This window comes from Gobio gobio (assembly GCF_949357685.1).
Source record: "Gobio gobio genome assembly, chromosome: 11".
In the NCBI taxonomy this organism is placed as follows: Eukaryota; Metazoa; Chordata; class Actinopteri; order Cypriniformes; family Gobionidae; genus Gobio; species Gobio gobio.
In genome coordinates, this window is record NC_137104.1 from 48,765,178 (window position 1) to 48,787,340 (window position 22,163).

A 22,163-nucleotide genomic window follows, 5' to 3' on the forward strand; every position below is an offset into this window, starting at 1 on the left:
TGTAGAAAGTTTTGTGTGATGGGTAGGTTTAGGGGTAGGGTTAGTGTAAGGGGAGAGAATACAGTGTGTACAAAAAACATTACGTGAATGTGTTTGCGTGCACTGTCCACTGTTAAGTGCAATAAGAGAATCTGATGTTATGTGAGGCGACAGGGAGCAGCTATTCTGCTGTCAGTCAGACAGACGGCTGTAAACAGACAGCCCTACACACACACACACACACACACACACACACACACACACACACACATGCGCAGCTGCACGCTGTTCCAGATTGCTCTGGATGCAATATATTATACTGACACAATGAGGAAATGAAAACTCACTTCAGAGAAGTGTCACAGATTCAAACATGTCAGCTGTGCCTGAAGAAAACAGGTTTGCAAATATTATATTTTTTTTATTCTAAAAATATTGTGATTCTATTTTTCGGGTTGTGTTTCATTTGGTATGTTCTTAATTACAAAACGTTATCTTTAGGCATTTTAGTTTCTGTTTTTGTATATATCTCTAATCTCTATTGAATACTGTTAGAATGGGAAATGTTATTAATTTACTTATTAAGTTTTACTTTTGGTGTGTTTGGGTGATTATCATGTTTTCTAGGCTGTTTATCAGATTGTTTACAATTTGAGGAATGTAATGAAGAAAAACATGTAATTAAAAATTTAATTTAAATAAGGCCTAATTAAAATATAAACACTACTATTTTAAAAATATTCAAAAAGCATCATAAAATCTATCAATCTAAGATATGACTGGTTAACCTTTAACCTGATGCATTTTCATCTGTTTTGCAGATATATGGTTAAAAGCGCTGAAATAATGACTTGATGGGAAATGACCTAATTTTAGTGTCAGGGAAGCTTCATGTCATTGTCAGTTCACACTCGTGTTTCCCTGTTTTTAAGCAGATTCTCATAGTCTCAAGCTTCAACTTCTGCATCTGAAATGTGAAAAAAAAAATCACACCCTTTGAGCAAATGTTTGTAATTATTTATTTTTATAGTGTATTTGTATTTGTCTTTTTCAATTCTCAAAACTTTCTGAGACCCAGCAATTGATCACTGTAGTGTATGTGGAGTGTAGTGTGTGTGTAGTGGGTGTGTAGTGGGTGTGTAGTGTGTGTGTAGTGGATTTGTAGTGTATGTATGTGTAGTGTGTGTGTGTGTGTGTGTGTGTGTGTGTGTGTAGTGTATGTATGTGTAGTGTGTGTGTAGTGTATGTGTAGTGGATGTTTTGTGTCCTGGTGTATCTAAATTCAATAGGAAATGTCTTTCTCAACCCATTTTACTTCTGTTAATGTGACATTTTTCTGAATGAAATTTTATTTGTCACAATTTGATTGCGATTAAATGATTTAAGTCCGATTTAAATTACCCAAACTTTTTGGCTGGGTTTAAGGTGAGTATTCCTAATGCAAATGTCCAAGTTGTTACTGTTTGAATGCAGTGAATGCTTTGTACATGTCTTATGGATTGTCCAATATTGTGTTTGACAATTCAGTTTTTTTTATTCACTTTATTTCTTGAAGTTCAGTGTTGTTCCTCTACACATTTAAATGCAGTGCTCGGTTTTGGGAGATGTGGTGTCAGGTTTGTAATGCCCTTGGTTTGTTTCATTTCCTCTTTATGGGAAGTAAAAAAACCAAGAGCATGTTATTTTGCGCATACTCGACCGCCGAACCTTCCCATTTCCAGTGGCGTGATTTCTTTTGCAAGAACAGCTGTTAACATTGCAGCATCAAAATGAGACATGCAGCTCATTTTGGTTTATCCTCAATCTCTCTTGAGCGAATCCACAGCACAACAGAGCGAGTTTAAAGATCGGCCTGGGTATGTGTAAAGATGCGCAATGCGTAAAAGTGACTCCCACCTCCGAGTGCAGGTGAACTGCAACGGGAAGCGCTTCTACCATGCGGATTCTCCCAAAGTCCCTTTGTAAGTCTGTTTAGCATTAGTGTTCATTAATGATTTAATACAACAAGTGTTAGTCTCAGGTTGATCAGCCGTTGATGAATAATTAAGTCTGTGAATAAGGTGTGTGAGAGAGAGAGAGAGAGAGCGAGAGAGAGAGAGACGGCGCGGATGAATCACCTCCGGCGGGAACGTTCATTGAGAGAGCGCAGGGTCATTAATGAAGGGAGTGAGTGTGAAAGATCCCAGCAGGAACCGCAGGAGTAAATCAACTGTCCTCTTATCAAAATGTATCCATTTTATCCATTATAAGCCAAACCGTTTCGCTCCATCATTTCGCTTCAGGTGCGCATGGAGCCTAAAAAGTCGTTGCAAACAAACAAGGAAATTGCTGACCGCACACTGAATTCGGTCCAGAGTGTCCAGACTAAAAAAAAAAAGTATTTTATAAACAGCATGGTGCAATTATCAAATTAATCCAGTTGATTATCCCTAATTGGTGATCTACAAAGAAAAAGGTGAAATGTTGTAATGTGAGTCTGGACTGAATTCAGTGTGCGGTCAGCAATTTTCTTTTATTAGCCCCCCAGAAAACTCTAGCAACTGCTTAGAAACATCCTGACAACACTTTAGTAACCAGCAGAACAACCATTTAGGACACAATAGCAACACCATGACAGCCATGTAGAACACCCAGCAACCACATAGCAACACTATGACAACCACTCAGAACACCCTAATAGCCATGTAGCTGTGCCCTGACAACCATTCAAAACACTCCAGCAACCACATAGCAATGCCCTGAAAACCATGTAGAGCACCACCCAGCAACCGCATAGCAACGCCGACGACCACCCAGAACACTTTAAAAACCACATAGCAACACCCTGACAACCATTCAGAACACCCTAGCAACCACATAGCAACAACCTTACAACCATATAGGGCATCCAAGCAAACACACAGCAATGCTAAAACAACCACCCAGAACACCCTCAAAACCACCTAGCAGTGCTCTGACAACCAAGAACACCCCAGCAACCACATAGCAGTGCAGACAACCACACAGAACACCCTATAAACCACATAGCAACGTCCTTGCAATAATCTAGAAGACTCTACAACGACATAGCAACACCCTGACAACCATCTAGGGTATTCTAGCAACCACACAGCATTGCCACCCATAACACTCTAAAAAACCCATAGCAAAGCCATGACAACCATCCAGAACACCCTAGTAGCCATATAGCAACACCCTCACAACCATCTAGAGCTTCCTAGCAACCTCACAGCATTGCCACCCAGAACACTCTAAAAACCACATAGCAGCTCCATGACAACCCTCCAGAACATCCTAGCATCAACATGACACCCACCCTAAAACCCACCTAGCAGCGCTCAACAAAAATCCAGATCACCCTAGCTACCACAAAGCAATGCCCTAAAAACCATCCAGAACACTCAGCCACCACATTGCAACACTGACAACCACCCATAACACTTTAAAAACCACATAGCAACACCCTGACAACCATCTAGAACACCCTAGCAGCCACATAGCAACACCCTCACAACCATCTAGAGCATCCTAGCAACCACACAGCATTGCCACCCATAACACCCTAAAAACCACATACAGGTAGCAGCGCTCTGAAAACCATCAAGAACACCCCATCAACCACATATAAACGCCATGACAACCACCAAGAAACCCTAAAAAACGCGTAGCATCACCCATTCGCAAAATCTTCGCAATGTGGCCATGAGCTTGCAAGGGAAAAGACCATTCATTTTTTCTTCAAAATGTAAAAATGTAGTTAAATATGATGTGCTAAGTGTCTCATGGTCTCTCTGTGTGTTTGCGTTATGGGAATATAAATATAACTGTAGTCTAGGAGGTGTATGTTTGTCCTGAAGATGCACTGGATCAATGTTTCACCCCTGTGCCCACGCAAACTTCACTATCAGCTCCGTCTACTGCTGCATCCACCCACCACTTCCTGCGGGGGCAGTCTCGCGGCACACGTGTGTGTGTGTGAGAAGAGTTGACAACAAATGGTACCGATTTGAAAGCACTCTTTGAGGATAAGAAGTGTGAATTGATGCACACGAGTGCAGTGCTGATGTCAGTGCTAAGGATATCAGTAACAGATGCGTGTGGCGTGTGTGTGGGGGACGTGGAGGTCATGATCCAGAAGTGTGGTGTGAAATCTCAGGAGAGTAGATTCATCTCCTTTTGCATCTGAAGAAGTGCTGCCACTATTGCACACAGTGGTACTTATTTCTGAACCGAATCGAAGACTAAATGCAGCTTAAGCTGTACAGCATCTGTGGCATACGACCAAAGAAAATCATTTCTAGCACTTCAGTTGAAAGCAATGAAGAAATCGTGTTTACAGTAATGCTCTTATGGTCCATGGTGCATTGCACTGAAATAAGCAAATACACACTGTTGAAAGTAACCACAGGAGTTAAAGGCCCACTGAAGTGCCTTGAAACACACAGCATTATTCAATGTGTTTGTCCTTTCCACTGAAACAGGAAAACAGGGCGGGACATATCGAGCAGCTCCTTTTTTAAAATAGCCAATAGCGTTTAGTCACAGCTCGACCAGAGCCGTTGAGCTCGGTAAAACTGCACTTTCCTCCTAATCTCTAACCGTTTCTCCTCCTAATCTCCTCCATATCGCTTTAAAATGTCATTCGGTGCAGAATTCAAACGGGTCCGATACGTTTTCTGGTCTGCGGCAACTCGATCACATGATCCGCTCTGTGCTGTCGTGTCACTGGACCGACTCGGATCACATGATCCGCTCTGTGCTGTCGTGTCAATGGACCGACTCGATCACATGATCCGCTCTGTGCTGTCGTCTCACTGGACCGACTCGATCACATGATCCGCTCTGTGCTGTCGTCTCACTGGACCGACTCGATCACATGATCCGCTCTGTGCTGTCGTCTCACTGGACCGACTCGATCACATGATCCGCTCTGTGCTGTCGTCTCACTGGACCGACTCGATCACATGATCCGCTCTGTGCTGTCGTGTCACTGGACCGACTCGATCACATGATCCGCTCTGTGCTGTCGTGTGACTGGACCGACTCGATCACATGATCCGCTCTGTGCTGTCGTGTGACTGGACCGACTCGATCACATGATCCGCTCTGTGCTGTCGTGTCTCTGGACCGACTCGATCACATGATCCGCTCTGTGCTGTCGTGTCTCTGGACCGACTCGATCACATGATCAGCTCTGTGCTGTCGTGACTCTGGACTGACTTGATCACATGATCCGCTAGGCAAAGGTTCGAATCCGCCTTTTGCTGAACTCGCTGTACTCCCTTTTCTGATCACATATCAGATTGGAAAGGCATTTATTTTCAATAAAAATTAAGAAAATATTAGAAAAGTGAAAATAAAGCGTCTAACCGGTTTAATAATAAGTGTTTATCGGTTAGGGGTAGGTAAACGGACGTGCTGAATTAGAGACGATAAAAGTGAGTGGGTCCAATATCATTGTTCTTAAAAAGTGTGTGGGTCTTGTCCCAGCTCCGCTTCACCTTCTTCATTGCTCTGGTTAGTTGTAGCGCTATCCTATTGCGTGCAGAGGGAATTTGAAAGACAACTGTTTATAAATAAACAAATACACATACAATGGTTCCGACGCCCATGCTCTCCAAGACTGCATTCATTTTGATTAAAAAAACTGTAATATTGTGAAATATTATTGCAGCTTAAAATAACTTCTATTTGAATTTATTGTAAAATGTAATTTATTCCTGTGATGCAAAGTCTTCAGTGTCACGTGATCCTGCAGAAATCATTCTAATATGCGGATTTGCTCCTCAAGGAACATTTATGATTATTATCAATGTTGAAAACAGTTGTGCTGTTTTTGTAGAAACCACGATGATTTTTTTCAGGATTCTTTGATGCATAGATAGTTCACAAGAACAACGTTTATTTGAAAAATTAAATGTATTTACTGTCACTGAATTTAATGCATCCTTGATTAATAAGGGTACTCATTTCTGACCCCAAACATTTTTACAGTAGTGCTTCTGATTTTTAAACTCTCCTTATCCCGTAGACTTCCATTATAAGTGTGATTTTTATTGACTGTGATAACCTCAACTTGTACTCAGCCTTTTTCAACTCCATATTCATTGATTTATAAGGTTGAGGGAATGTAGGAAGCTCATGTACAGCTCTGCATTCGAAGCAGCTTCTCTTCCCGTCGCTCGCATTCTTTGTGATTCCAGCCGTCTCTTTATTTTCATGCATTATTAAGAGCGGCCTTGGGCTCGCAGTAGTGCGCCTTATCAGCAACGCTCCGTTCTCTGCCACTGACTCCAGAAACATCTGACGCAAACACTCCAGACGTTCCTAAAAGTGCTACTGTTCTCAGCCAACAAACACCTAGAAAGATGAATCCTGAAGGGAGTTTCTTGAGCTGCCTCAGAACTCCTGTTTTCAGGAGATGTTTGCTTGTGCTGTTTGAGGGTTTTGTGGAGATGAAACCATTCAGAGCACTGCAGAACTTACTCAATGTCTCGACTTGTCTCTTCGTTCATCTCGACAGCGGAGTCAGGGAATTAGAGAAGGAGACTCATTTCAGGAGTAAGGAAAAGGGAAGTTTGGACGGCAAATGATGATGCAGCCAATGAAGATAGAGTGTTGTGTAATGCAGTCTAAGAGGCCTATGTGTGTTTGTTTCTGTTTATTTGTGTTGGGGTGTGTGTGTGGGCTCTGACAGTAATGAGGAGGGGAAGGTTACTCACTCTGCTTCTGGTAAGCAGCTCCCTTGTTTGACTCCTGCATGCTGATTCGTGGCTTCAGGATCATCTGAGTTTCCTGTAAGGAAACCTTGGGAACCCTGTGAATGGTCTTTTCCCTAGAAGAGGATGGTCTATACAAATTTTTCACAGTATAAACGGTGTTGTGTATCGTCCCTCGGGGTTCCTCGTGTTCTCTGGTCACACCGCTGCCGCAAAACTTTATTTTCGAGTGGTCATTTCATAAGAAACCAAATTTTCCCCGGAAAAATCTATGAGAAAATCTATGAAAGCTATGAAAACTTTCAGAACTCAAAATTTGCTTGCCAGTCAAAAAAGAGCATTTACATTTCAGTGTTTAGATACGGCCCATCTAGTCACGGTAAGGTAAAATGTAAGAATGGTCTAACATTATACATGATCGAAAGTTTGTGGTCGTTAAGATTAGGGATGCACCGAATGTTCGGCAACCGAAATTATTCGGCCTAAAATAGCAAAAATTGTACTTTCGGTACTTTCGGGAATAAGTGAAAAGGCTGAATACATTTTACAGAACAATGAGGTTTTTGATGACGCAATCATATATAGCAACCAGCGTGTGTGAGAGAGGCGCGCACGCTTCTAAATGCAGCAAATGTCGGAAGTGTGGAAGCATTAAGCCTTGTTTATACTTTCGTCTGGCTCCGCTGACTGCGCACACCTCGTCCGCTTGGCACTCTGCAATGACATCTTTTTTGCCGCGCGCACCCTCGCGCTCGTGCGGACGCGGCGAGTATAAACAAGGTTTTAAAGTGCCCTAGAAAGACGTTGAAATTGCCGTTTGCAGACACTGTTCTGCTGAATTGTCTAAGCACCCTCAAATGCAAGCAAGATCACCCTCAGTTGATACTGTAATAATATATTGGCAAATGCTCCAGTGCATATTTGTGTCTGTAGAACGTCAAATGTATCCATTTACTGGTTTTTGCAGCGGTGACATAGTTGTTGATCTCTTGTACGCAATGGCCGATATGTTTTAAGTTAGTCAGACTCCACTCACTGCTCAAACCGCCAGAGTTTTTATTCAGTGCTGAGTTATACAAGCTTGCAAAACCTCTCATGAACGAACAAACAAAATTTGATTATGATACCCGTAGGCATAATAGGCCAAATATAAGATAAGATGGCCAAATAAAAATATTTTTTATAATTAATATTGTGCTTTGTTTGTCTAATGTCTGCTGGAATGCTAAAAATGTTCAGTGTTAAATAAATATTTTTGTAATTTATTTTAAACGCAAGACAAAATAGTAAAAAAAAGCTAATTTATGCAATGGTGAAAAAAATGGCAAAAGAAAAAGAAAAAACGCGTTCGGTATTCGGCTTCGGCCTTTGGCCAAGTGTTTTATTATATTCAGCTTCGGCCAAGAATTTTCATTTCGGTGCATCCCTAGTTAAGAGTTGTTAATGTTTTTGAAAGAAGTCTCTTCCGCTCACCAAAGCTGCATTCATTTGATCAAAAATACAGTAAAAAAAAGCAAATGAATGGGTCTTTATCATCGCTGAAGTGAACGACAAAACGATTGCAAATGGACAAACAAGCGAAAATGTAATTTATTCATGTGACCAAAGCTGAATTTTCAGCATCATTACTCCAGTCTTCAGTGTCACATGATCCTTCAGAAATCATTCTAAAATGATGATTTGCAGCTCATGAAACATTCATATTGTTATCAGTGTTGAAACCAGTTGTGCTGCTTCATATTAAATTGTAGGGATGCACCGGTTGACCGGCCAAAAACCGGAACCGGCCGGTTTTAGCTTCTAGCGCACAACCAGTTTTCTTTGTATTTTTCTGCCGATTTTGTGCGCCCGCGTGCTCATACGCCTATATTGCAATCATTCGCGAACATGTCACTTGTGTGTTACAAACGGAAACTGGAGAACTGAGGGAAGAGACGAGATACGCTGAAGGGAATGAAGAGCCGCTTTCCTGCGCGAGCTGAAGTTGCGCAAGCTTACCTCTCTGCGCCTGCACAAGCGCAGATAGTGAGCGTTTGTTCAGCTCAGCTTCTCACGTGTTGGATCGGATGAGAACGAAACAGACTAAATTGTGACAAAGCCAAAATACTTATTTTTGTAGCCTAAAGAAGAACATGCATGCACTTTTGAAATGAAATACTATCAGTTCTGTAGCCTATAGGATGATCATTTTTATTTTACCTTAAAATTACATTGACTTAATTTGATTTAAAAAGCACTTGCTGTAGCATCTTAGTTTTTTCCGTTGCACTAAACATTATTTGATTTAACATTTTGGAACAATTATATACTTTGGTTTTATTTAATTTCACTGGTAAAGACTTTTTTCTTTACACTGAATTTAAAAACAAATGCTGATTTAAGTAACATCTTTGTTTGGATTGCAGAATATGCAGTTGCCTTTAATATCACCTTTCAGCCTTTTAATTTCCAATTCAATTTTCCGTTAATTTTAGATTGCGGACTTGTTTTCATTAGCCAAAAGCCAATTTAGCCTGTTAAATACCAAATAAACATCTTGTTCATGTATACTTTCATTCTTTTATTGTGTAATTATTTTTTTTTTTATCGGAAATCGGTATCGGAATCGGCTAGTTTTCTTGAAAAAAATCGGTACCGGAATCGGCCATGTAAAATCATGATCGGTGCATCACTATTAAATTGTGTAAACCCTGATGCATTTTTTCAGGATTCTTTGATGAATAGAAAGTTCAAAATAACTGTATATTTTATAACATGACATGATCATGTGTCTTTGCTGAATAAAAGTATAGACCCTTTTCACAGACTGTGATGACTCGTTTTAACGGTCATCAATATCGTGAATCCTGCAACATTTTTTGTATTTTCATTTTGTTTTTCTTTTTTTTATATGTATGTACATTTATAACACTAATACTTTGTATTTTATTACTTTTGATTCAAATTACAAAACAAGTTCCCGCTGCTTTGAGGGTGTTTCTAATACAGCCTCTATGGGAGGGATGGTAAAAATTTACATATTTCTCTCTTTTGACTGCCGTTATCAATATCCCTTGAATATCCCCTCTTTTTGAAAGTTGTGAAATCACTATTGTGGCGTTTTTCTTTTGCTATTTGAGCAAATGGGCACACAAAAAAAAATATTTAATGTATTCTCTCATTCAAACCCGGAAATGTGAAAAGGGTCTATTAATCTTACTGAGGGGGGAAAAAAACACATTAACAAATGTAATATGACACTTTTAAATGCTGCAAGGTCAGAGAGCAAAAGGTTACTGTACATGCAATCAAAAGGCTTTTCCCAGTGCAATTTCAAAACAAGCAGATTTGACATGACAAATTGATAACAAATGTTTTAGGCGGATGTTATTTCAGTCCTGCAGCAAAATATAAGTGTGTAAATCGTAAAACTGATCCAGTGCGGTTGTTTGTGGAAATCCTTGAGCAATCAACGGAGGTTTCTGGCTCAATCTCTCCCTGCGGAACAGCGTGGGATTAGGAACAGCAGTGCTGGATTCGGGGGAATCCTGGAGTGAATTCCATGGAAGTGTGTCTGTCGAGTACTTGCATGCTCGGATATTAGTTTCTAAATAAGCATGTGTGTGCGTGCAAAGGCGCCAGATAAGACGCATGCAAAGGAAGTGCTTTAGTTCCCTTTCTTTTTTGCAGATATTTCCTCCTGAATGGCGTTTCTTTTGTTCTTTCTGTTGTTGTGAATGTGGCGGTGTTACTTCATGCATGACAGGACACATAGGTTGCATAAGATGCTTTAGTCACGTGATTCCCAGAGATTGACAGGCAGCAGAGATGTTGTCTGATTTGATCACATCTGGGACATACGCACAAATGCTCCGTTAAGTGCGCGGACAAGTCGTTCTGATTTAGTGATCCACTCTTGATAATAGATTTAGGCAGTGTATGCTGTTTTTTTCTTTAGTGTGTGTTTGTGTGTGTGAGCCCGGCTGGTTTGCGGGCACTCAACTTCTGTATGCCATAACAAGTCCAACACTATCAGGCAAATGACTTTAACCTTTTGACACCCACTCTGTTATTTGTCAAAACACGTGGTGTGGAAAACTAACAGCGGTGTTACACAGCCAGCCTCTGATGATTTACATGCTACATACTGTTCAGTCTGTTTTGTCATTGTATATTAAAATAAAATGTGGTAGATTTATTATCGATTGTTCTGCATATACAGTGCTTAGCAGTAGGGATTTAATTCGTACTTTATTTATTCATATACACAAACACATACACATGGCTTGACATACATTTTTTGCTCACCACCCACTGTGGCTGTGGTTTTTCACTGGCCTCAATTTTGACATTGATACCATAAGGAAAAACTGTCATATCGATATTTTTAATATTATCTCATCATTTCTGGCGTCAAGTTTTCAAGAGTCAAGTTTTAAATAGGAAAATTTTTGAGTTTTTGGTCATTTTTGAGCGAGATGCTAACGGTCTAATCAGGTTCACTGATCTATGCTAAGCTATGCTAAAAGTGCTACCGCCAGACCCGGAGAGCGGCTGAAGAAATGATTCAAAAATGCATTTTACTTAACCCTTAATCGTCCCTTGGGGTCCAGCTGACCCAATGGACTTTTTAAAAGTGTTCCCTTCATCTCAGGGCCATGAGACTCTGTGACTTTTCCTAAATAATCTATCTAAACATGCACAAACATTTTTTTTCTAAAGGTGTGTAAAATTTTTTTTACCGTTTAAGTCCCTCTGGGTCAGATTGACCCCACATTGAAAATGAATGGGAAAGTGTAAAAAATAATTTTTTTTCACTTTTTTTGTCAAAAAAAGTTAACTACATCCAGTATAAATCTGAAAATTTCCACATTTATATCTAGGTCTGGTCCTAGAGCATAAACGCAAAGTAGAACGAACTTTCTATCTCATACACACACACGTACACACACATGTGTGTGACTGCAACAGAGAGTATTTTTATTGAAATTGGCAAATAAAATCAACAAAACTGGCATAAATCTGAAAGATTTTCATACATAAATGAAGTACTAATACTAGAGCACAAATATAATATGGAACAAGCATGTTCACTCTCACACACACACACACACACAAACACAAACACAGGTGTCTGGAGCATTTTTTTGGATTTTGGCAATGAATGGGAAAATGTAAAAAATGCTTTTTTTTCACTTTGTTTGTAAAAAAAAATCAACTAAATCCAGTATAAATGTGAAAATGCCTACATTTATATCAAGATCTGGTCCTAGAGCATAAACACAAAGTGGAACGAACTTTCTGTCTCATGCACACATGCACACACACACACACACACACACACACACACACACACACACACACACAAACACAAACACACACATGTGTGTGACTGCAACAGAGAGCATTTTTATAGAAACTGGCAAATAAAATCAACAAAACTGGCATAAATCTGAAAAAATTCCGTACATAAATGAAGGACAAATACTAGAGCACAAATGCAACATGGAACAATCATGAGAAAGAGAGGGAAAAGGGCAAATAAAAGAAAGATGAAAGGCAGCTTAACTTTTGCATAACTTCCCTATGGACCTCTAGTGGATAATGTGGTCATTGCACTCTCTTTCTCTTTAACTATAATTCCTAAAGTTTTTCCACAAACCTACAGATGGCGGTATTCTATCCCTAACACATAGAGCAATGTCCAAAAACTATTTATATTTATTTAAGATCATCATTCAAGTGATTTTTGCTTAAAAAATTAAATTTTAATGAGCCAATTTAAGACATAGTTAAGTATTTGTGCAGTAAATAGGTAAAAAACTACCAAATACCCACAAAAACACAGCATAAATGTATAGTTGAGAAGTAAATAAAAAAAATGATATATAGTTTTCCATGTAAAAAAATTATATTTTCTTATGCAATCGCTCTGTAAAAGTCTGGGGTCTATCTGACCCCAAGGGACTCAAACGTAAACCCTACTTGAGGGACGATTAAGGGTTAAAGCCACCCAGTTAGATTGGAAGCCATTTCTGTGTGCGATATGCATCAGACGGTTTTCAAGCAGTCTGAGGCTGAGACTGTTTTTCTAATGACCCCGCTCTTTAGGACAGGTACACTCAGTCCAGCTCTCACTTAAAATTTGTTTGTGAATAAGCACCACCCACTCATGTGATATTTATACCCACATGCTGCTCATACTGCCACGGCCATTAAATCCAGATCTCTGATCACATTAAATTTCCATTAGCCTCTATGCCGTTAGCGCACATACGATAGCATCTAATGAAGTCTCCTGGACCAGTCAAGATGACCAGTGCGTGTTTCTTCAAAGAAGAAAGCCGCTTCAGAATTCCTGGTTGTCATGGCAGCATTAACCAGGGGAAATTTCAGCCTGTATTATTGTCCTCATTTGGCACCTTTGTGCAGCAACTCTGTTTTCCAAATCCCCTTGCTAAGTGTTCCACCGAATCTGAGGTTTGGAGTTGGTGTGGTCGCTGTTTTGGAAGGAAAATCGTGTGTTTTGGGGGAAAGAATGTGTGTGGGAGAGGATGGAGAGATTTGGAGAAGGATTGAGAGAGAGGACCAACCACTGCTCATCTACAGCGGTTTGTCCCATATGGCAACTGCAATGAATAGCAGTCGATCTCCATGCCATTTAATAGCAACAGCAATTGGTCTACAGTTCAAGGAGTTCCACTCAAAACATTACAGTAGATCCACCGTATCTACAGACTCATTATAGAACACCATCATAGAGGAAAAAGAGGAAGAGAAAATCTCTAGAGGAGATTCTTTGCATTGTGTCCATGACTAGCAACTTTCTGAAGTGTTTCTGTTCTTCTTTCACTCTTAATTTTGTCATGAGGTTCCTTTCCTGTCAGGTCATCAGACCGTGTATTTGTGATGTAGGTTAAAAAACATGCCTTTTGAAACTCGAATCACAAATATAGAGGCCTACATCTGAAACATTTTCAGATTCTCCTACACTTTCAGAACAAAATGTGCAAAAACAGCTCTGTAACAGTGATTTTGCCAAGTAAGACAACATATTTCTATCTGAAATTTCAGTCCTAATCCTATCCCCTAATCCTAACCATAGTTTATCCCTAAAGTCAGTGGGGAATGATAGGTGAATAACACTGATGTAGAAGCACCTTACCCTGGTTGTAAGCCAAAACTTGACATAAACTGTGAACTTGTCCCTCAAATCTGATTGGTTGGTTGGAATGTTGTTCCAGGATGAACAAACGCGTTGATCCAGGAACATGTTGTAAATGGTGAAATCAGGTTCTGCCACAACGGCTCATCTTTGGGGTAGTGCCCTTAAAGGGACAACTTTGTACCACCAAAAGGTACATTGTAGAATACAAGCCTAAAATAAATCTGATCATCATGTAAAGCAATTGTATCTCTTCACAAGATTTGGATTAAACTGCTCAATTCATGTGGAATCTTTTATAACCTTTTTAGATCTTTTAAGTGTTTACCTAGACTTTCAATGGAGTGACAGAAAACTCTCAGGTTTAATTAAAAATACTTTCATTTGTGTTTTGAAGATTAATAAAAGTCTTATGAGTCTGGGACGATGACACATGATGACAGAATTTTCATTTGTGCCCTTTAAGGGTATATTACTACTCTAAGGTACTAATGTAAGTCTCTTTGAAAGGCTAGATAAGGTACAATGACCCTTTAAGGGTACTGCCCCAAGCCAATGTATAATTTGGGCTTCTTTTTCCCTCTTATTGGTTGTGATTGTGTTGTGTCATGCAGCATTTGCTTTTTCAGTGTGGGCAGACAAGTTACTTGTCACTGGACACTTTTCCTGGTTAGGACACGGTGTTAATCTCATGTAGCAGTTGAAACCAAGTGCAATTATCTCTGGCAATGATTTTCCTAAAGTATGCAAAGAAGTCACTCTGCTCAACAGTGCTCTTGTGTTTGAGGCCGCTTTGCATTCGCTCAGTCCACGGTTGAGGAAACGGCACCTGCAACCACTCTCTTTTGCTTCAACCAAAATATTCAGATTTGGATTTCTCGTTCACAGGCCTCGGTGGAGTTCTCGAACACCATCTTACCCTAGGAATTCGGGGAGAGGGTTGGGTGGACTAGGGGTCCTATTTGCGGTTCATTAAGTAACAGTTATCTGATCCCTCAGACACTGGTTTCCATATGCTCCATTTATTGCTCCAAACGGATGAGGGTTGGATAAATCTGAATTTATGGTCAGACCAAACGGTTCAAGCCTATAAACGTCTGTGGTGACTCAGCACCCAGAAATCCCCCAGATGAAGGTGCAGACTGTGATGGTGTTATAATTGGTGATGACTGTGATGCAGTGCTCGAGGTGGTTAAGTGTTACGAGAACGAGTGAACAGTGATGTGATGCAATGGAAGAGACTTTGAGAGGAGTTTCCATTCTTAGGGATTAGATGAGCCCTCCAGAGATAAGGAGCAAGTCCAGGCTCTCACGGATCATGCTGACCTTAGTATTACTTAGTGTTTTTTTGTTTAAACTGTTGCTGTTAAAGGGTTAGTTCACCCAAAAATTTAAATTACCCCATGATTTACTCACCCTCAAATCATCATAGGTGTATATGACATTCTTTTAGATGAATACAATCAGAGTTATATTAAAAAAATGTCCTGGCAAATCCAAGAATTATAATGTCAGTGAATGGCAGCCCAAAATTTTAACCCCAAAAGTGCATCCATCCATTATAAAAGTAATCCACACAGCTCCGGAGGTTAATAAAGGCCTTCTGAAGCGAATTGATGGGTTTGTGTAATAAAAATATCAATTTTTAACACGTTATAAAGTAAAATATCTAGCTTCCGACAGACCGTATTAAACTTACAAAATAAAGCGTAACTGGCACAACGATGACATCAGACGTAGCGTAAGCGTTTTGAACTGGGTGAGGCGCTACACTTTCTTCATGAGCTGAATACAGAAGGCAGTCTGGAGGAAGCTATATTTTACTTTATAAAGTTTTAAATATGGATATTTTTCTTACACAAACTCATCGATTTGCTTCAGAAGGCCTTTATTAACCCCCGGAGCCGTGTGGATTATTTTTATAATGGATGGATGCACTTTTTTGAGCTTCAAATTTTGGGCTGCCATTATAAAGCTTAGAAATGCCAGGATATTTTTAATATATCCTCTGATTGTATTCGTCTGAAAGAAGAATGTCATCTAGGATGGCTTGAGGGTGAGTAAATCATGGGATAATTTTCATTTTTGGGTGAACTATCTCTTTAAAGTTTCTCTCTCTTTTTCTGGGATTTTTTTTTTTCACCTCCAGTGGCGGATTTTGCTGTGTAATGCTGCTTGACATTTTCAACTCTGCAACTTTTAATAAATTAATATGCTTGTGTTTTAATTTAGGAAAGCGTTTCTAGAAAATATGTTGTTTGAGACATTTAAATGTGACTGTGATACAAAAAACCGAATGATATGATTTCAATCTTAAACACTGTTTAATAATTATATATATATATATATATATATATATATATATATATATATATATATATATATATATATATATATATATATATATATATATATATATATATATATATATATAATGATATATTATATTATATATAATGATATATTATATTATATATAATTATATATATATATTTCCATGAATATATATATATATATATATATATATATATATATATATATATATATATATATATATATATATATATATATATATATATATATATATATATATATATATATATATATTCATGAAAATGTACTGCATAACAAGGATGACTCATTGTTTCTAGATTCATCAAAAGTTTCTCCATGTTTGTACCTTTTGTATTGCACAAATTCCAATTGTTCAGCTATTTGTTAAGATTAAAGTTTTGTCAAACCCGGGCTCAGAGATTGTTTTGCCCCTGAATTATACTCGCATGCACACTTGCATACAGTAACTGTTAGCTGTCAAATATGTTTTCACCAGGCCTTGTGTGGTAAGTGATGCTGGATGTGGGTTGAAGGAAAAGATTCGCTAAGATTGGGTTATATAACATATTGAGCTTGCATAGAGAAAGAGAGGGGTGTTAATCAAGGGTGTGCCTTCAGCCCACTCATCATGACATAACATGCTGCAACCTTGGTCACTGGGCACCCCCTCACAACTCCACCCTGTTCCCCATGCAGCGAAGAGTGTCATTCCCATTACAGTGATCCAAGCAGTGTTTGGGAGTCTCTTAGTGGCCAAACAGCAAGCAAGAATTCTTTCCGAAACTGCTCCGGTTCTCGTTTCACAGTGAGGCATTGTTTTCAAAGCAAACTAGTGTTTGCTCATGCTTTGTAATGGGGTTTTGTGGTCGAAACACACCACACATCTGTTCTGCTTTTTTTTGTGTATTTGTGTATGCCATGGCTGTGTGTGTATGGGTGTGTGACTTAAGGTAGTGAAAGGAGATGATTGCTTCTCATTCCCTTACAGCTCATGTACATGCCTACATACAACCACACACTCAGTACACACTGTCCTGGCTGGTCTTATATAATAATCAGTAATTCCATTCTAATATTGGGTATATTCTCAGTGTGCATATATCCCTCCCACACACAGAGAAGATGATATGAAATATTAAATGTCTGCTGTACCTGTGAGATGATAGACAGGAATGATAGTGTTTTTTACAGGCCAACATTATATTATATTACACAACATGTTTAACATTAGGAATACAGAAATATCCACCTCTAACACCTGTAATCCTGTTGTAAAATTAAGTCTTGATATTATTTGTTGACCAAAAATTATACTTTTGGTCATTAAAAATCCGGATAATAAATGACTTCTTGTACATTTGACTTACTTTGATATTACATCACTCTGTCCTGAATTGTACCATAATTTAAGCTTATTACAATTATCCAACCATGTGGCTAAAATGGAAATCTCTTTCCTGTTTCAGATAAAATAGAGGAAGCACAGAAGGAGCTCAAAGACCCCAAAGTTGGACACAAAGGTATGATTCATCATATAAATAACATTTCTGTGACGGTTCTTTTCAAATTACGTCCACAGGAAGCTTTTTTCTCCTCCCCCTCCTCAATACCAGAACATCCAGTACCTAAGCTATTTCATTTTCTCAGAGTGGTACGAGCACGTCTGTTGCTTTAAAGGGGAATTGTTGGGTCTTTGTGCAGCAGTTGAATCGCTCTGCTCATTAAGTTTCCAAGAAAGAAGCTTTTCTGTGTGGAATCCGGGGCAAAATTTTGAGAAAAATTTCAGACACAGCTTTATTTGGCTTCTTAGTGTTTAAATGTTCTGCCACACCCTTTACTTGTAGATTAAAGGACAAAGGATCTTACTTGTACTGGACTGCATCTATGCTGAGGTTCTCTGGGCTGCCAGCGTGTTGCTTTCGAGGGTGCGTTGGATGTCCTGGGGGTTTCCTGAAGTTCCAGCACCTCTGTTGGCTTTCACCTGCGGCCACCACATTTAGCTCTGCTGTGAACGTACCCGCCACACTCTGCACCACGGCAGTTAACATGTCTTTGGTTTAAACAGAAAACACATGGAGCAGCCATTTCAAATCTGCATTTCACCAGCGTACATGGAAAAACAGCATAGCTGTTGCATAATAGGCTGGAATGGGAAAGTGTTATAGATTATGTAAAAGCAAAAAGTAAAAAAAAAGAAGTGTATAATTGCTGTTGTAGTCTTAGTTTATGTGAAGACATGGTACCATGATACTGTTATGGAATTTCTTTTCTTAAATTGAATTCTTTGTTACCATATTACTATACAATTACCATATTCATCTACCATCGTAGCATGAAAGTATTCATTTGAAATATTAGGTTATTAATAGGTTCATCTTGGCCTTATTTGTCTTAGTTTTCATGTTGGGACGGGTTACATCACAACTGGTTCAATATTACATAAACCCATTCTCAAAATACAACAGGCAGTGATGTCACCGGTCATCTCCGTGTTAATCCTAAATCTGTTAAAGGCGGTTAATTAGCTCAGAGCTCACAGATGTCCTCATATCCTCTTTCTAAAAACATGTAAGGAAGTTGTCTTAAGGAAAAAAAAAATTTGATTGAAGTGTTGGTGAAATCCTAACAGGCTATTTGGATTTCTGGGGAATTCCTAAGGCATCCAGGAATTGATAACCGTGTAGTTCTAATGCTAACCACTTCTCTCCACCAACCATGCCAAGCAAAGTGAAGAAGGGAAACCCTAATAAGTGCAGGGTTGCCACAGATGTTCAGGCTTGGTTATGTGTTTTGTAACTACTTGGCGCAAGGCACACAAAGAGCCTTCAGTACAACTTTAAGACCACAGGGAATCCAAACACAGCAAATGCGGTAAACTCTGCCCATCAGTGCGTAATTGTGAACAAGTTTTCAGTTGTGTATGCTCTACGGCAGGTTTCCTTTTCCAAATTAATAGTGATTTGTTTTCTGCCAGATGTTGACTTAGGTGCTCAAGTCTTGTTGCCCAGAGTATCTGGGCGACGTTCAATCTCGGGACAGAATTTATGAATTCACACAAGCTTATTCATCCACATAAACACCTGCATGCAACTTATGTCTTATTGTCTTTCTCTGCCAACTGACCGAGAGCTTGTAGAAGAATAGAACAAGGTAAGGCTCATCCTAACTAACACAATTGCTATGTTGAATGAGATGTAGGAGAGCAAGTTAGGGAGGGTTTGGAAAGAGAGAGAGAGAGAGCGAGAGAGGGATGGTGACAGAGGGTTGAGAAACAGAGAGTGGGTTCTGTACATAATGATGCGTGGGCCTCAGTAGCAGCTCAGGAGATCTTCTAGATTCCAAAACAGTCTTGTCTATGTGCTAGCTGTCAGAGGCACTGATGCAGCTTATAGTGAACTGGGTTTGCTAAGAAGAGGATTGTATTTTTTTTTCACCGTATATTGAAGTTCTTTGTCTACAGTACACGTCAACAGCACTCGTTGCATAGGTATGTTTTGATTGGTCTGATATAGCAAGATTTTTGCTGTTGTTGTTTTGTCTGCATATCTTTTTGTCTGAATTTCAGGTAATTTGTGCTGTAAAACCTAGAGTTTATGTTAATGTTTAGGTGTTGTGGAAAGTGCAATCTACGGTTGATTTTGTTTTGCTCACGAACTTTGCATGTTGAAAGGTATTCTGCCAAAGGGGGAGGAAATGAAAGTAGAAAATAACACATGGGTGTTTGTTTTGAAGATTGACAGGAAAATGCCCGTGTAATTTGTGTGTTGATAGATTACATAAATGTTGGCTACATTGGATCAAGAATCCTATGTAGAGCACACTAATAGAGATTAATTTGTTTTTTAAGGTATGAAGGATTTTTCTGATCCTTTTTTGTCTGTTTTGAGGTGTAGATGTTATTGTGCTCTGCTCTGCACTGTACTGCATAGTCAAAACTGTCAAAAATAAAAATATAATTACAGTAATATGTCTAATTAATTAAGCCAGTTGTTGCAAGATTCCGGTTATAATAAAATGTAATCAAGGACATTTATTCTAAGTTTTGGAAACTCAAAAACTGTCTCTAATTTAATAATATTTTAACCTTTACAAATCTTTTCAAGTAATTGTGTAACCCAAAGTTTTTGATTTTATGTGTTTTTTTTTCTTTTCTCAGGATGGTCATAAAGATGTGTCTATTTAAATAAGGAATATTTCATAGATTATTTTTTTCAATTATCTGAAAAAAATCTCAAAAGTTATTGGACAGAGTACTGTTGAATGTTGTTTGGGTTGTTCATTACATTCTTTCTTTTTTTTTTCTTCCTCCAGACACAAATGAAAGTACTGGCAGAAACTCTGAGGGCATTAAAGGACTGAAGAGGAAAAAAGTTGTGGTACAAAACCAGCTAAAGAAAATACCAAAATCTCCTGTCAAAAAGCAATCACAAACCAAGAAATCCATTTCTCCAAACATCTCTTCATCCAAGGAAGCCACATCCTCTTCTTCTTTTTCTAGCAGTCCATTGCATGGATTGCCTGACCCTAAAGATGCTGAAGATGCACCGCAGGAGGCATCTGAATCTAGAGCAGTAAAAGTGGAGCACAAGGAGTCATCAACCTCAGAGCCACAGGCTCTCAGCCACAAAAGTTCTTCTGAAGAACCTTGTGCTGCAGGGCCAGTGCGGACAAAAGGCTGGTGTGGCAACAGCAGCAATAACGCATCTCCCTCTCACACAAGTGCTCCCCTTGAGGTATTGCTCAAGGCTATGGAGCCAGATTTCAATACATTGACAGAAAGGAAGAACAGCAGTTCAATAGGACATCTTGGGAAATCCGTTTCCATTCCTGTCACATATTCAGACTATGCTGTGGCTATGCCTGCTCTTAATTTCAATGTCCAGTCACAACCCTCATTTGTGCCACAATTCAACGCAGCCAAACACTTCTACAGCAGTGTGGCATCTACAGGGCAACACACAGCACAGCAGTATGTGAACATGTCAGGAAATCGTCAGCAGGACAAACCAGGGTTCCAGAAAAGCTACAGTGTGGGTCCTTCACTTAACTTGACGCATGCACCTGTTCCATCTGGATCAGGTGGTTTCCCTCAAAGCCAGCCCCCTGTAGTTCAAACATGCCAGTCTCTGTCAGCCACAGTACCCAACTCAATTCAAGTCCCCGTCACGCCTGGTTTCAACCCTGTTCAGATGACAACTGTGGTCAACTTTGGCGCAAGTCAAGTATCTGATATCTCTGCAAAAGATCAAAAGCCAAAAAAGCAAGGGAAGTATGTCTGTGAATACTGCAAAAGAGCTTGTGCCAAGCCAAGTGTGCTTCTAAAACACATTCGGTCCCACACAGGAGAGAGACCGTACCCATGTGTGACTTGTGGTTTTTCATTTAAGACAAAGAGCAACTTATACAAGCATAAGAAGTCTCATGCACATGCCATCAAACTGGGTTTGGTTAAAGACTCCGGAAGTGGATCCCTCTCCCAAGAGTCTGACAAAGGTCTACCAACACATTCTGATGTGGAGGAAAGCGGGGACAGTGATGAAGAAGGTAGTGCAGCTGACTTGGACCCAGATTCTTCACAGAGCAGCCTAACAGCATTATCTGAAAGCAGTTTGCAGAGTGCAGGCATGGTACCAGGAAGCCAAGGAGAATCCGAGCATTTGTTGGTGTTTGAAACCCTGAAACCATTGGCTATACAGAGAGGATGTGAGCCAAAGGTCACTGCTGCTCTCCCTAAAGTGGTTGTCCACCCTGTAAATGTTTCGCCTTTGCGTGCAGACAGCCCAAGAGTAATAGATTCAACACCTGAACATGCCACAGCCCAGAGACAAAGGGATTTCCAGCCAGCAAACCTACGGTCCAATGTAATGGTTCTGTCCTCACTGAAAGAAGTGGATTGCACAAGTCCTCTACAAGATTCTGTTAGTGAGGATGAAGATCAGCATTGTAAATCTCCAATAGGAGGCAGCCATGCCCAGCTACAAAGGCAA

General features: G+C 39.5%; 1 protein-coding gene across 5 annotated transcripts in view; it reads left to right on the top strand.

Annotated features, from left to right (window-relative positions):
• Positions 1-22,163, top strand: part of hivep1 (HIVEP zinc finger 1) — a gene marked incomplete at its 5' end in the record, with an annotated part of 86,356 nt that overhangs the window by 55,318 nt on the left and 8,875 nt on the right. For 4 of the 5 annotated variants that reach the window (XM_079829482.1, XM_079829485.1, XM_079829483.1 and 1 more), the window contains 2 exons: positions 17,643-17,696; positions 20,488-22,159. In XM_079829482.1, coding sequence (XP_079685608.1) covers positions 17,643-17,696; positions 20,488-22,159 — 1,726 coding nt within the window. Of the gene's footprint in view, positions 1-314; positions 379-17,642; positions 17,697-20,487; positions 22,160-22,163 lie in introns of those variants that run through there. The other variant, XM_079829481.1, reaches the window with a different exon arrangement.